General features: G+C 53.1%; 6 protein-coding genes across 6 annotated transcripts in view; 1 reads left to right on the forward strand and 5 right to left on the reverse strand.

The window, feature by feature from the left end:
* Window position 1: 1 nt before the first annotated feature.
* Window positions 2-2,334, reverse strand: BDW47DRAFT_24528 (tRNA lysidine(34) synthetase). Its single transcript, XM_024818557.1, has 3 exons — window positions 2,159-2,334; window positions 1,885-2,058; window positions 2-1,811 (listed from the first exon to the last, which is right to left on the reverse strand). Exons 1-3 carry the CDS (start codon window positions 2,295-2,297, stop codon window positions 40-42), a joined length of 2,085 nt encoding a protein of 694 aa, XP_024676083.1. The 5' UTR covers window positions 2,298-2,334; the 3' UTR covers window positions 2-39.
* Window positions 2,335-2,741: 407 nt separating this feature from the next.
* Window positions 2,742-6,746, reverse strand: BDW47DRAFT_97808 (WD repeat protein). Its single transcript, XM_024820499.1, has 8 exons — window positions 6,369-6,746; window positions 6,218-6,296; window positions 4,887-6,150; window positions 4,621-4,831; window positions 3,548-4,530; window positions 3,413-3,501; window positions 3,190-3,361; window positions 2,742-3,121 (listed from the first exon to the last, which is right to left on the reverse strand). The coding sequence occupies exons 1-8, from the start codon at window positions 6,403-6,405 to the stop codon at window positions 2,846-2,848; spliced, it is 3,111 nt and encodes a 1,036-aa protein (XP_024676084.1). The 5' UTR covers window positions 6,406-6,746; the 3' UTR covers window positions 2,742-2,845.
* Window positions 6,747-6,864: 118 nt separating this feature from the next.
* On the reverse strand, window positions 6,865-7,694 carry BDW47DRAFT_24571 (uncharacterized protein). Its single transcript, XM_024818559.1, has one exon. The coding sequence runs from the start codon at window positions 7,541-7,543 to the stop codon at window positions 7,049-7,051; it is 495 nt and encodes a 164-aa protein (XP_024676085.1). The 5' UTR covers window positions 7,544-7,694; the 3' UTR covers window positions 6,865-7,048.
* Window positions 7,695-10,696, reverse strand: BDW47DRAFT_24570 (putative protein kinase). The gene is made up of 4 exons (XM_024818558.1): window positions 10,475-10,696; window positions 10,139-10,401; window positions 8,681-10,049; window positions 7,695-8,612 (listed from the first exon to the last, which is right to left on the reverse strand). Exons 1-4 carry the CDS (start codon window positions 10,521-10,523, stop codon window positions 7,846-7,848), a joined length of 2,448 nt encoding a protein of 815 aa, XP_024676086.1. The 5' UTR covers window positions 10,524-10,696; the 3' UTR covers window positions 7,695-7,845.
* A 1,808-nt stretch (window positions 10,697-12,504) lies between these two features.
* Window positions 12,505-13,341, reverse strand: BDW47DRAFT_97824 (mitochondrial 54S ribosomal protein uL11m). The gene is made up of 2 exons (XM_024820500.1): window positions 13,158-13,341; window positions 12,505-13,044 (listed from the first exon to the last, which is right to left on the reverse strand). Exons 1-2 carry the CDS (start codon window positions 13,284-13,286, stop codon window positions 12,712-12,714), a joined length of 462 nt encoding a protein of 153 aa, XP_024676087.1. The 5' UTR covers window positions 13,287-13,341; the 3' UTR covers window positions 12,505-12,711.
* Window positions 13,342-13,556: 215 nt separating this feature from the next.
* BDW47DRAFT_24624 (survival factor 1 family protein) overlaps window positions 13,557-14,248 on the forward strand; it is a 2,001-nt gene continuing 1,309 nt past the window's right edge. The window contains exons 1-2 of the mRNA XM_024818561.1: window positions 13,557-13,907; window positions 13,993-14,214. Coding sequence (XP_024676088.1) covers window positions 13,888-13,907; window positions 13,993-14,214 — 242 coding nt within the window. The 5' untranslated portion in view covers window positions 13,557-13,887. The remainder of the gene's footprint in view (window positions 13,908-13,992; window positions 14,215-14,248) is intronic.

Genomic DNA, 14,248 nt, shown 5'->3' on the forward strand with positions numbered 1-14,248 from the left:
ATTATGATACACTATTGACCGATCGACTGACTGACAGGTTCATCCATCGATAACTCCACCACCCATAATCTCAACAACCTCCCCATCAATACTCTTAAACATCCACTCCCACCGAATCCGGTACCCACCCAATACTTCCCTTGAACCGGGCCCAGGACCAGGAGTGAGACACAATGTCTCAAGCGTAGGCAGCGCCAGCGGGATCTGCTGGTTTCCGCTGGACTTTTCTTCGAGGACTAACACAGGAAGCGTGAATCGTGTTTGGGCGGGGGCGTTGCGGGAGAGGGTGGTTAGAGTTGATTTGTGGTTGTTGTTGTTGTCTTTGTTTGGGGGTTGTTTTGGGGGTGTGGGTGTGGGTGTGGGTGTATTTTGTGGAGATGATGTTGGAGTTGAGGTTGAGGTAGGAGGAGGGGAGGAGGTAGAAGTTGAAGGGGTAGGGGTAGTCTTTCGCAAATACTCCAAATCAGACTGTTGGAGGGGTCGGAGGGTGAGGGATACAAAGTTTGGTTGTTCTGCTGTTGGGCTTGATGATGCTTTGGTGTTTAATGATGGAAGGGGAGAGAACGATGCTTTGGTGTCTGTTTGGGATCGTGAAGAAGACTGTGGTGAAGATGAGGTTGATGAGAGTGTAGAGCCCATATCAGGAACCAAGGCGAATCGAAACCAGTACCTGTTATCCCATAGTTGCCAGGGGGTGTAGTTTGATTCTTGGTTTTGGTTCGGGCCTTGCTTCTTTTGTTGGTCTGGCGGAGAGGAAGAGGAAGAGGAAGGGGAAGAAGGAGAAGAAATAGAAATGTCGAAGGAAAGGGTAGGAAGACGATGCCTCATAAAAGGCTGACGGGACACAAGCCATGTATTATCCCACTCTCTATCCCCCTTCTGAGAAACAGGCTTGAATAAAACACCTCCCAAGGTAAAGGCCTGCTTTTGCCTCTCCTGCTGTGGTTGAGAAGTAGAAGGAAACACACGATCAATGAATTTCTCAAACCCCCTCAGAGAAAAGTGATTATCCGGGAACGGGGACAGAATCTCAGTGATGCGACGGAGAGAGAGGGCTTGAATCTGGCGAATGCGCTGGGTTGAATCCCGTCCATTTGTGGAGTGGATATGTTCATCTAGAGATGCCTCCGATGGAAATTTGACCGTCATCGTGCCTGCATTAAGTTTCAACTCCAGAATCCTACACTCTCGCAGCAGTAGATTCGAAAGACGGGTCGAATCGCGAAGCAAGCCCTGACTCGCTTTGATCAAGGAGAGAATGGATGGCGGCTGTAACGCGCGCGGGAGCCAATTCTCCGTGAGAAGACTGCGAATAGCGTTTCGGGGAGTGAGAGTCGGGTCGAAGTTGGTTTTGTCCGTGACAAAGGGGACGCCGTTTGCTTCGCAGGTGGCGACGAGGTTGGATTTAGGGAAGGCCAAGAGGGGGCGGCAGATGAAGATGCCGCCTGTGGAGATTGTGACGCTTTGAGATGGATGTGACTTTGAGTCTGGGTTTGAGTTTGGTTGGTAGGGAAGCTTCATCTCCAAACCACTCCCAGACACCCCATAAAGACCATGACACTCCGGAATCCCCGTGACAGGCGGAATACCCGCGAGCCCAGCGCCCCGAGCCCCAGTACACAGTCTCCACAGGGTGGTTTCGACATTATCATCCTGGTGGTGGCCCATAAGGAGGGCCTCAATACCATTGTCTCGACAGGCTTGGCCAAGAGCCTGGAAGCGGAGACGCCGGGCGTGCGTCTCGAATGCGGAGACTTCTGATGGTGAACCTCCTTGGGGCCAGGTGAGGGGGAGGATGTGCGATTTCAACCCTGCTCTTTTATGAGTCTCTTGGATGTTTACTGCGTGCGGGTAGAGAGATAAATAGAATGTAAGAATACGTACCCATATCCCCCAACCAACCCGCAACAGTCCGCGCCTCCCTCGAACTCTCCTCTCTAGCACGATGATCAACCACGAAAGCCATAACAGCAGAGTCAGGCTGATGAAGCCCCATCTCCCACTGTCTGCACAGATACGCAAGCGCCATAGAATCAGCACCTCCGCTGATCGCCAGTCCTGTTTACTTAGTTAGCTTCATCCAACCCAACTCAATCCAGTCCAGTCCAGCTTGCTCATCAAGAGGTAATAGATATGATATCACCGTTAATGTACATACCTAATCTCCTCGGAAGCCCCCGACTCCGACTCCGACATGCTGTGTGTCGCGAATCGAACCATGTTCGCTGGAAGGCGTTGAGGAATTGGGTGGGTGTGATGGGGTTTGCTTTGCGGGGGATGATGGATTGGCTTGCCATGTCTTGCCATGGGTTCTATCTAGCTTCTTTGTTTGTGAGGAATAGAGCTAGATTAGGTTAAGTGTAGGTAAGTCACTCTGAATGTGGTTGGTGGTGGAGAAGAAGCTGGTTGGTTCGGAGTGCGGGTTTCTTGGCGTTTTGTTCTGTTCCCGCGTGGAACCATATGTTGCAGTGGATCAGGTTACTTATGCAGGTTAAGAGTCAAAGTGTTGTTATTGCATGGAGTTGAGTGGCGATCTTCTTTTGTTATTTATGACAAGGTATCGGGGATTTACTCAGTAAAATCAACATGCATGGCTCAGTTGGGATCGTACTTGGTCGTAGAACTACACTTCCTACTACATCAACACCTCTACTCAACTGTAATCCCTTCACTACCAACCAGCCAACCAGCCAAAAAAATATGTATAATGATGTATGTACAATACCAGAGACAGGGCCATCCATCCATCCATCCGATAACCCGGGGTATTCATCTCCAATATAGACGAAACAAACCACAACAAAGTACCCTCCCATCCCCCATCACCACCACTACCACCACCACATCAAGAATTATAAATAGAAGCCGACGCAGACCTCGGCGCCGGAGCCATCTGAGAATCAATACTCGCCGACAGCCCACTCCGACCACCATCCCCATCCGGCGCGGCTAAACCCTCGGACGTCAACGCGTTGTGTTCATCGTACTGGCCTGACCCTGGCCCGGACCCCGGCATGGGGATCTCTCTCTTCCCGTTCGCTCTGTAGTGGAGGATCATGTCGCTCGAGGAGCGCCAGATGTGGGTTCGCATTGTGGCGAGGGTCATGTTCAGGGGGAGGAGCTGTTGGTTGTTAGTTGTGTTGGTCTTATGGTTATATAATAGGATACGAGGGGGAAGGGAGGGGGTACCATGTTTTGACAGTAAAGTTCTAGGTATTCTTCCGGTTTCATTCCGCCCTCTTCCCGTTCGTCGTACAGAGGGTCGATTCGCTCTGCGACGTAGGCTAGGATTTTCTTTGCGCGCAGCATGCGGTTGGCGTTTAGACGGGAGTTGTTATTGCCGTTGGCGTTGGGAGTTGGTCTAGACTGTTAGCTACGGCGACTCTGAAAAGGGATATTTCCGTGGACATACCCGTCTTTCGCTACCGGAGGTAACAGTTTATCGTTGTACGGCCGCAGCGTAAAGGCCACCTTCGTAGGCTCTTTATACGGGATTTGATTCTACCGGAGTTAGCGGAATACAGATTTTGGAATGATTACAACAAACCTTCAACAGAAGCTCAGCAAGCCACAAAGGAATTGACTTTTCCAACCGGTCGATCTCCTCCCCAACCCGTGCCACGGTGCCCCTGTAAAGATCAGACGCCACAGCCGTATCCCCCGACTCCTCCTGAATGAATACCGACGTCCGAGGGGGGATGTTCAACACAGGAGTCTCTAGCTCAGTAGCCGGCGCAAAAGCCGAGATCAATTCCTGGTGAGGATTTGCCGACAGATATTCCTCATACTCATGCCGCGTGCGTTCGATAAAACCACTCAGATTATTTTCGAAAACCTTCTCTTCTTTCGCCGACGACTTATCTGACTCTTCCGGCTTTTCTTCCTGGATCTGTGGCTTAACTTCGGAGGAGGTCCGGCCTAACTTCTTGGGAAAATCCATCCGGAACTTCTTCCCGAATAAGGAACTGCCCTTTTTCCGTTCTTCCTTATCGGGCTCGCTTGGTGACTGCGGGAGAGCGGTCGGCGTGCTTTCAGTTGGCGGAACCGTGGATGCCCTGTCTACATCCGAGACGGCCAGGTTGGGCATTCTGGAGTGGTTAAAGTAGTCGCTGGATCGGTCGGACACCGAGGTCCGGTTGGCGTCGTGTGTCTGGTGCGCCGCCAAATATTCCGAAAGATCTCCCGGTGAAGTGCCCGCATGACTGCTGCCGTGGTGATTATGATGGAACACGGGGGCGCTCAAGGGCCCCGGGCTACTGGCAAACCCGATTCCAAACCCGGGAGTTGACGGGCTGCCAACGCCGTCATGACCGGGGCGCCAGGAGGAGATGGAGGGGTCGAAGGACGCTGCTACGTTCTTCGCATGTTGCGGTATCGGGATGTCCATTGGTGCAGTGCCGCTGGTGAGACTCGACTTGGCGAACTCTTCTGCTCGTGCCAGAGCAGACTTGCGATATTGGGCATCGCGTTTGATCTCTTCTTCCACCAATGGGGCGAAGAGCCAGCGCAGGATCCATTTACCCAGGTTGACTATACGTCAGTCTGTCAGTATACAACACGAAAACGACATGGGAACAGGATATCATGAAACCAGTCCACTCGGGGTGCAAGAATACATACCCCTTTGATCATCACGCATCTGCAAGCCATCATCCAGATCCGCTTCATCGGCATAAACTTCCGCATCGAAACAACGCCCAGGCTCCAATATAACAGATAGCCTTCCTGTCCGGATATCAATCGTGCACCAATGAGCGATGCTCTCCGTCGTATTTATCTCCGAAGCGACGTCGTCAATATGACGCTTGCCAAAGGACTGGACAGGGATGCACTGGAGCGAGTAAACATTAGCACGTCGTTTGGGCGTCGAGCGTGCAGACTCTCACCTTAAGAAGATCCCACAAAACCACCTCCCCGGCCGAATCTTGAGTCAGCGTGCGTTTCCGGTCATTCAACGAGAAATACTTGATCAACCCATGTTGGCCCTCGATGGTGTCATTGGGTAACGTCTGCACAGGCAGCGTGAGGGCGAGTTCATCCTCCAGGCCGGACTGCGGGGACGGCTGTTGTCCATTGACAGACGGCGGGGCCGCGACGTTCTGGGGGAATCGGGAATCCGGCAGTGTCGAAGTACTGGAGAGGAGTAGAAGAGATTCATACGGTATCTTCTTCTTCGGTTGGATCTTCGTAGACGGTGCCTGCTCGGACGGGCTGGACTCGTCCTGGGGCTCTCTGAATGACGGCGATTGGATCTCAGCCAGTGTGTCGATGTCGTTCCAACGGTTGATGCTAGACTTGGGAGTTGCGGTCCATATATGATCGGCGGCAGCGACCACGTTGACGACCCCTTCGTGCTCCTGTAGCGCGGCAACGCAGATCCCCTGCTCGATGTCCGGCGAATGTCTGGTGTCCGTCTTGGCAACCAGGCCGGATCGATCGCTGGAATAGAACACCGACAGTTGCGGGTGGTTCGAGTAGAGGGACCAGACGCTGTCATTGTGCATCGTCAAGGTGTGCATACACCTCCCCGCCGTCAGGGACCAGATTTTGACGGTCTGATCCGACGACGCCGTCATGATCGTATCCCCGTCGCGGTTGACTAGGATATCCCGAATATTATCCGTATGGCCGACAAACTTGGTGATGAGCTTTCCGGATTTAGGATCCCACACTCGCACCACGCTCTCAGGCCCGCCACTAGCGATGACAGACGACACGGCGCCGAGCGCATATACAGAGCCTTTCGCGGTCTGATCTTCCCCGCAGGCATCGATGTTCAATACTTCGCCTCCACCATTCAGATCCCACAGGTAAAGCTTGTGATCGAGGCCCCCAGACGCAACCCACGACGAATGATTCCCCGGTGTTGCAAGAGCCTTGACATAGTCCGTATGTTTCCCGATTGGGTCGGGGACGTCGGTGGAATCGGAGTGCGGTCGCCATAGTCGCACCGTCGTATCGGAGGAGGCGGAGACAAGGGCGGAGTTGTTCTGCGTGAGAACGATGTCGTTAATCCAGTGGCTGTGAGCCTGGACCTGATTCCGGAACGTTGTCGGACCGGGCTGCGTCGCGCAAGACTGCGACGCGGACTTGGATAGCGGCAAGTTGAGATCCCACGAACAGACGACGCCATCGCGACCGGCGGAGTACCTGATTGTCGTTTATATTAGACTGACCAACACTCATATAACCAAGCAACGGAGGAAGAGAGGCTCACAAGATCGAGTTATCCGGATCGATCGTCAACCCGTTAACCCCCAGCCGGTGGCCGCCCGGGGCATCAGGCAGAGGGAGCACTGTCCACAGACACACCTATCAGTCACCAGGACCAGACAAGACGGAATACCCGATAAATCCAGACTACTCACCATATGTGACCCTCTGGTGGCTTGGTTTGCGGCCCATGCAGGTTGATTTCTCGACAGCGGTGGGTAGGAGAGAATGCGGAGGAGAGGCTACACGAGATGCGGAGGTGACCGGGCACCAAGTGGGCGGGCGGTGGTCGATCGCTCACGGAGACCACGGGCGTAACGGGGCGATAGGAGAAAGCATGCCTTGACTAGGGCAACTAAGGGGGAAGAACTCTGTTATTTAAATTTATGTCAAAAGGGAAAAGACCACGAGGGAGGAGAGTAGATGAGATTCAGCAAGCGAGAGTGAGGGAGAAAAGAGAAGAGAGCGAGAGAATAGAGTGTGAGAGGAGGGGAGAAGACGGGAAAACGTGGTTCGGGTAAGCCGCAGCTGGCCTGGTTGCCTGGTTGGTTCCTGATTACGGAGCTAGGACTACTCCTCCTGACGCCACAATTCAGAAATGAGACAGGAGGTGCTCGTTATTGAATGTCTCAACCCTCCGTGCGCAATAGCAGCCTAGTATTATTGCCATGGGGCTCTTAATTCCCCTCTGCTAAAGGCGAAGTGGTGGTGGGTTCCACACGGAGTCGATTTCCATCCCCCTATCTTATCTATGGCGGACTATCAACCCTCTGACGTCAGATGCGCACGCGATCATATCAAACGCAACAACAGCAGTCGTTGATCCATTCAAAAGCTATCTACTCAACTCTGCCGTCCTGAATACAATTAGTGACGGATATAAAACAAACAAAAGAATGAACAAGCCGAGTGGTAAAATGTAAAATGGCTTGGCTTGCTCCAAGCCAGATGAACCCCCGCAAGAAAGAAGAAAATCAAGACTAGAAGAGAAATAAAAAAGGCAAAGGGAAAAGAAAATCATCCCAATAGCAATAGGTAAAAAGATGGAGCATTGGGATAAAGCACAAAGTCTAACAACCAGCCCTCTATGGGACGATAATGATTCGCCTCGGCAGTTCCAATCCGCGAAGACACAACGCCAGTGAAGATAGTAAAGAAACACAAAGAAAAGAAAAGGAAGAAGAAGAAAAGGGGGGGAGGGGTGGGGGCGCAAAAGCAAAGAGGAATGATATGAAATGAAATAGAAAAAGCGACCGTCCATGCTCACTTCCTGTGCAAGAGAGATAGGTGAGAAGTGGGGGTGAAAGAAAAGAGAATTAAGCAAAGACATTGACCTCAATCACAACTGGGTCCATTCGACAAGAGAATAACAAGAGATATCACACGAACCGAAGGCACCTTGTCGGATGAGCTTCAAGAAAAGGGTTCAACCCGCAAGAGGATGCATGAGTGAAGGGAATATAGAGAGACAGGCGCCAGATACCCCACAATGGTGGGGGTCGAGAAAGAAAAAATGAGGTCTGGTATTGTTGATGACGATGGTGATGGGGATTAGTATTATTTATGTTTTCTGTTTCTGTTCATGTCCAACTAGAAAGAGGGAAACTTTTGATCGACGACTGTAATGAACTACTACTTAGCCTTCGCCTTACTCTGGACCGGTACGCTCGATGAAGGAGGCACCAGAATGTGGGTATGGCCCGGCGCTTTTATGACGGCCCCCGACACTTCCTGCTCGCAAGCGTGGATGTTCTGGACCCACTCATCGGTCAAGACATCGTCGAGACTGGCACGATCTTTGACCCGCACGGTAAGCATCCGGCCGACGATATAGCGACTTTCGCGAGGCAGGAGCCGGAGAAGACGCCAGGGTCCCTTGATAACCTCCTGGCGTTGGCCCGACTGCTGGGCCGACGGCGGCAGCGGGGGCGCCTCCTTGCTCGTCGTCCGCGTCGGCTTGTTGTTGTTGCTCATCTTCTTCTGCGTTTGGTTATCCGACGTCTCTTCCTGGGGGCTCTCTGGCGGGCGGTTCTCCTCGCTGGTGGCGGACTCGGGTTTCGGCTTGGGCGGCGCCTGGCGTCCATTCACTTGTCCAGGGGCCCAGTTGTCGTCAGTGATGCGGGAAGGCGCATTGGCGTCCCGCGCCACCGAGGGCAAATCCGGAGCGGACTTGGGCTTATGTCGCTTCGGGTCGATATCGGGGACCGGGGTCCCGGGGGTCGGGCTAGAGACGAAGAGGCGGTAGGAGTTGTCGCTGACCCGGGGTTGCTTCCACGGGAATCGACGCAGCGTCATACAGCAGTAGATGATGGCCAAGGACCAAACATCGGTCGGACGGGGGTCATATTTCTTCTCATCGTAGACCTCGGGGGCAAGGTACGGATCCGAGCCAACGATCCCTGCGACCACTTGTGTCAGTATTCTGCGCGATAATACAAAGGCAAGAAAAAAGGGTCGGGAGGGGTACCAGAAGCGGGAACAATGTCGTTTTCAAACGGATATCGGAAGACCACGGCACTGCCAAAATCAATAAGCTTCATGATGCCATGCTCGTTGACGACCACGTTGTCGAGCTTCAAGTCGCGATGAGCGAGACCCATGCCGTGGAGGTAGGCCACGCCGCTGAGGATCTGCTTGAAGGAGCACGCCACTTCGTCCTTGACCATCTTCCCCGTCATGACGATGGCGAACAGATCAAACGGCGCGTACTCCATAACCTCGTACCAGTGGCTTCCTTCCTGGATGATGTCCAGGGTCTCGATGATGTTGCCGTGATGGAGCGTCGACCCGATGCAGAATTCGGCCGTCACCTTCTTGGAGTATTCCTTCAGGGTCTCCCACGAATGGCGATCGCGGAACTGCTTCACCGCAAAGGTGACGCCGTCGCTGTTCCGCTTCAGCAGGCGGACGGACCCGCCTGCCCCGGACCCGAGCACCTTGCCTAGCTTCCCGTACTTGGAGTTGAGCCCGTGATCGTCGGCAAAGGGGACATTGTCAGGGGCCATCTGGTAGGGCGTGTTCTTCCCCGAACCGCGGCTCGACTTCTTTGGGAGCGAGGACGGGGACTCGCCCCGTTTGTGCTTGTTGTGGCCCATCTTGAAGAATCGCTTCAGCTCCGACATGTGGCCGTGGTGCTTGCCGTCAGCATCCGGGTCCCGCTTGCTGCTGAAGAAGCCACTGCGCCGCTCGGACTTGAGGTCGGTGGCACTGGACGAGCGTGGGGCGTGTGGCCGGACGAGGGAGGAGGCGTGCTGGGCGGCGCGGCGCTTGACGTCGCGGCCGTTGAAGATGAACCGCTGATCGAGCTGTGCGAGGTTCTTCGGCTGGGGGATGCGAAGGCGGCGCGCGTAGGGGTCGTTGGGTTCCCCGACGGGGGTGATGGTGCCGGGGGGCGTAAAGTCCGCGCGGGGCGTCTGCGGGGGGCTCTCCTCCTGCGAGCTCGCATCCGCGCCGGGCCCCAGGAAAAACTGCGCCCGGTGTTTGGCACCGTTTTGCGGGTGGGAGTTGGTCTGCGCGACGTCGTTCGGTTTGGTCAACTGTTCGGTGGATGAGGGTCGCGAGGTCGGGGCACTTTGTGCCGCCGCCTTGCTCTTGGTGGACGACCCCGTGGGCGGGGAGGTTTCCGGAGTCATGACCGCGGTGTGGTCGATGGTTCCCTTGTCTGCCGTGGTAGAGGTAGACGATGTGTCGTTAGTTTTCGGTTCACGGGAATGGGTGGCCGCCGGCGTCAGAAGCGGCGAGTGCACCAGGGACGCCGCTGGGGAGGCACGGGGAGACGGCAAACCAGATCCATTCGTTTCTCGTCCCCCTCGGTCGCTAGATTCGCGGGATGCAACCTATCAGAAAGAAAAAAAGGGGGGGAAAGACGCGTCAGTTTTCCATTATCTCCGCCAAGCTCCGCGGGGGGGTGCCAAGAGCTACATACTCTTGAGGAGGGGAGGGACAAGGGATCAAAAGAAAAGTTTCGCAGACGCGATTCCTGCAATTGGGTCCCCTGCAGGCTTGCAGCCAACGAACGGAGATCCTCATCCTGTTTCTGACCCATGGCAGAGGCAGTTTGCTGCTCCGAGGGTTCGATCTCCTCCGTGACGGAGGAAAAGCGGACTTGGCTTGGGTGCGACTTGGATTTGGTATCATCATCGCTGGGATCGGACACCCGCGCCGGGGATATCCGAGGAGCATGTGAGCCTGTCCACCACAGAATATCGGATTAGTCGAGCGGTTGATATGAGGAATGGAGGGAGGGATCGATGGTGCATACCAGAATCCATGCCGTCACCCTGATTACCAAAATCGGTCACCTCCGACATTGTACTCGGTCAAAGAACACAAGAGATGCAAGTGACGCTGAGGGACGCATGCGCGCCTCGAGGTATTTCGGCGAGAACCAGTGACGGCAAGCTCACTGGAACGGAATGCGTAAGGAGTTAAATGATGTAGGCCGAATTCCGGGGCAGTGACGAAGGTAGACAGCCAAGAACATTCGTAGGAGAAAGACAGGGCGGATTGATGGTGGATGGTGGATCGATGACCAGATGACCTTGCACGAGGCGGGATTGCTGAGGGGCGGGAGGAAGTCGCCCCATCCAAGAACTGGATCTCTTTTCTTTCTGTTCCTTTCACTGTTCTGATTCTTTCTTTTTTTTTTTTTTGTTTTTTATATATTATAAAATTTTTTGTTCGTGATTTCCTTTTCTTTTATCAGTTCTCGGAATGAGGAGAGACCAAAGGAGGAGTATGGAGGAGAGGGGAGAATGGTGGAGGTAGAAAGTAATGGAGGAGGAAAGAGGAGAGAACGGAGAGGAGGGGAGTGAGAAAGAGAGAGAGAGAGAGAAAGCAAGTGCGGTTGGTTATCTAGTTAGCTAGTTGGTATCCAATACGGTCCGTAAGGCTGGGCAGGCCGAAACAAGACGGGCGGCAATAGCGGCCTTGACCGTACTATACGATATACTGTATTATACTGATTCTACTTTCATAATGACCATTATCTAGACGATTAGATTTATCATATTACTTTCATTATAATACTCCTCGTCGTTCGAATGTCCGTTCAACAGTCCCAGCTTCAATGTGGTCATCGGGGTGGATTTTTAGGTCTGACGCCGGGACCAGCAAGGGCCTCATGGACGAACCATTGGCCAAGTGATGCATCTGGTCATTCTTGATTATGACATTGTTCTTCGTTTCTTCCATCTCACTTGTTAGTTTATTCCTTCCAATGTCTTCCAGGTCTCCCTTCATTCTTGAAGGGAAATCAGAGGATCAGCTTGGATGTGTCTGAAGGTATCCCAGACAGCTTTCTACAGTCTTGTAGAACAGACCTCTCGATCCAAGTCTCTACATCATATGAAAGACGTTGAAACAATAATCGACTGAAAGAATCGGCCCGGAGTCCCGCGGAGATGGTAATGAACCGTATTGTTACATTCTTACGACTGCAGCGTCATCGCTGGACTTATCTCGGGGTTTACCATGCTGGGTTCTGACTCAACTGCCTGGTTTGGGGGTTCTTGGGTTTTTACTCGGAGATAGTTCTTGATCACTTCTGAATCTCAGTTGTCAGATAATATCCTTAATATCTGATTAAACTTGAGTTCATTCGTAAAAATCATACGGACGAAGGCTGTCCAGTCACCCCGCCGGGAACAGCCCAAGAACGCCATCCGACAGACAGCCTTCTAGATTCCTTGAATGCATGCGGCTACTCAAGGGGGTTCTCTCCCTTCCATTCCTCGCCTTCTGGTGTATTTCCTGATTGAGATAAATCTTCTATATTGAATCAATCATAACGCTTGGTCTTAGAAAGACCTGGTGACATCATGGATGTAGTCATTTGGTTACTGAACTTTGTTAGTCACAGCTCTGGCCCTATCAGTCTGATACCATCGTGATGGTCGGACTTCTTGGCAGTTAGTGTTACTCTCGATAGTCGACCCCCCCCCCTCTCGTCCACTGCATCCATACCGTCCTTGGTCTTCTTGGCATCTGGAAGAGCGGTGACACCGGGATCCTCTTCCTTCCGGGTCATTTGTCTTTTTTTTCCTTGATTTCCGTGTCTCCGGAAAAGACGAACCGATTTATCCGTGCTTACAATGCCTCGTGGTGGGTCGAGGTCCGAGCAACGGAGAGAATCCGACTGCCTGTCGCATATTCCACCGGTCACATAGGCTAGAACCCATTGGACTGAAACGGCGTTGAAGTTTGCATCCTGGAGACTGGGTTCCTCCCCACGGGGCAACCACATGCCGTCTGCTTATTATCCAGTCTGCTTACCATACGCGGACCATGCACCTCGCATAATTGGTCGGACCACTCATATTCCGTGCAAATGCTTTGGTATATCGCGACGCTCTCGGCTCGCATGCAATTCTAATGTACAAACTGGAAAGGGAAAAGAAAAGACAAGGAAAAAAAAGAAGAGAAAATGGCCCAATCGCCAGAAACGCCCGTCATCATGACCACTGCGTAGTGACCATCTACATCAGTAGCCCAGATCCCTCACGGAGCCACCTGGATGCCCACGGACTTGGCCTGCGCAATCACACTCTTACACAATCCCTCCAGGTGCAACCCCGACAATCTGGTCTCGGACTGCTTGATCTTGGCGATCTCGTAGATATGCTTCAGGGACACTTTGCCGACGGTCTCATGGCCGGGGTTCATGGCGCCTCGGACGCGGTTCTTGCGCGGCTCCACGTTGGCGGCCTGGAAGAGGAGGTAGGCTGTGGTCGGGGTGCGCAGGTCGAAGGTAAACGAGCGATCGGGACGGACGGTGACACGGGCGGGGATGGGGACGCCGGTGTTGATGTGGGAGGTTCTGGCGTTGAATTCCTTCGTGGTGTTAGCCTCCACCTTCTGTTTTCACGTCTCCTTCCTTCTCCGTTCTTCTTTCTCCCGTTGTTCTTTCTGTCTCCTCCACACTTGCATCCCAATGGATTGCTTACCTTGCAAAAGTCCATACTCTTCACACCTTTGCTACCCAGGGCCGGACCAACCGGAGGGCTGGGACTGGCCTGACCGGCTCCGACGATGAGCTTCACGATCTGATCCTTGGCCAAAGCTTTTTTCGCCATGATGAATTATAGTAAACAAGGAAGATACAAAGAAATAATATGTAATCAAGAGAAATGGTGGTTAGACGCGTGACGGATGGACGATTGACGGACGATTGATTGAAGAATTTCGAGATGACCCGATTGGGGATAGCGTGAGCCGGGCGGAATTACTTACCCCCCGAAGTCAGGCACTCAGGCCCTCCGGAGTGCTGGACGTCATTTTGCACTGTTTGCTTCTTGTCCCTGGGAACTGAACTCTTCATTCTTACTCTTGACTTCTTACTTCATCTTGACTTCATCCTTACTTGACTTCTTACTTCTTGATAACAGATAACAGATGAGTCTTGACTTCTCAATTTCATCTCTCTAGTGATATTCTGAAAGTGATTCGGTCTTGTGGCGCGTATTTCACTTTTGGCCTCTTAACTCTATCCTCCACCATCCAATACGGTTAGCTGCGATCGGCCTAGCCAGACAGAGAACGTCGACCCCCCTCTGGTCCCCGCGGGCTATCGATTTCCCTCACCTACTTTTTTTCTATCTCCCTTTCACCCTTCTGACCTCTCTCTTTCTTGACACTCCCCTCACCCTTTCCATCTCCATCTCCATCTCCACCAACATGAACTGGCTGAAATCTACGTATGCTTGTCTCCTTGCCTTTTGACCCTTCTCCGTAGCTGTTCCCGTCCTGAAGCATACGTGCTGATCCGCTATACCGCTTTAGTCTCGCCAGTGTCGCAGGCACTCAGGAACCCATCTATGGCCCCGACGCCATTCGATCCGTCGCCCAGCAGGCCCAATCCCAGGAGGTCCCCTACACTGAGCTCACCAAGGATGACCTCCGGTGGCGCGCCCACCAGTATACCAATGTGGAGACCAAGACCTTTTATGTCATGGCCGACAACGGCACCCTGGTCATGATCCAAATTATCTACAGCAACATCGTGTGAGTATTATTGGTCTCTCCCCCCCCCCCCCCC

This window comes from Aspergillus candidus, assembly GCF_002847045.1.
Source record: "Aspergillus candidus strain CBS 102.13 unplaced genomic scaffold BDW47scaffold_2, whole genome shotgun sequence".
NCBI classification, from domain to species: Eukaryota; Fungi; Ascomycota; class Eurotiomycetes; order Eurotiales; family Aspergillaceae; genus Aspergillus; species Aspergillus candidus.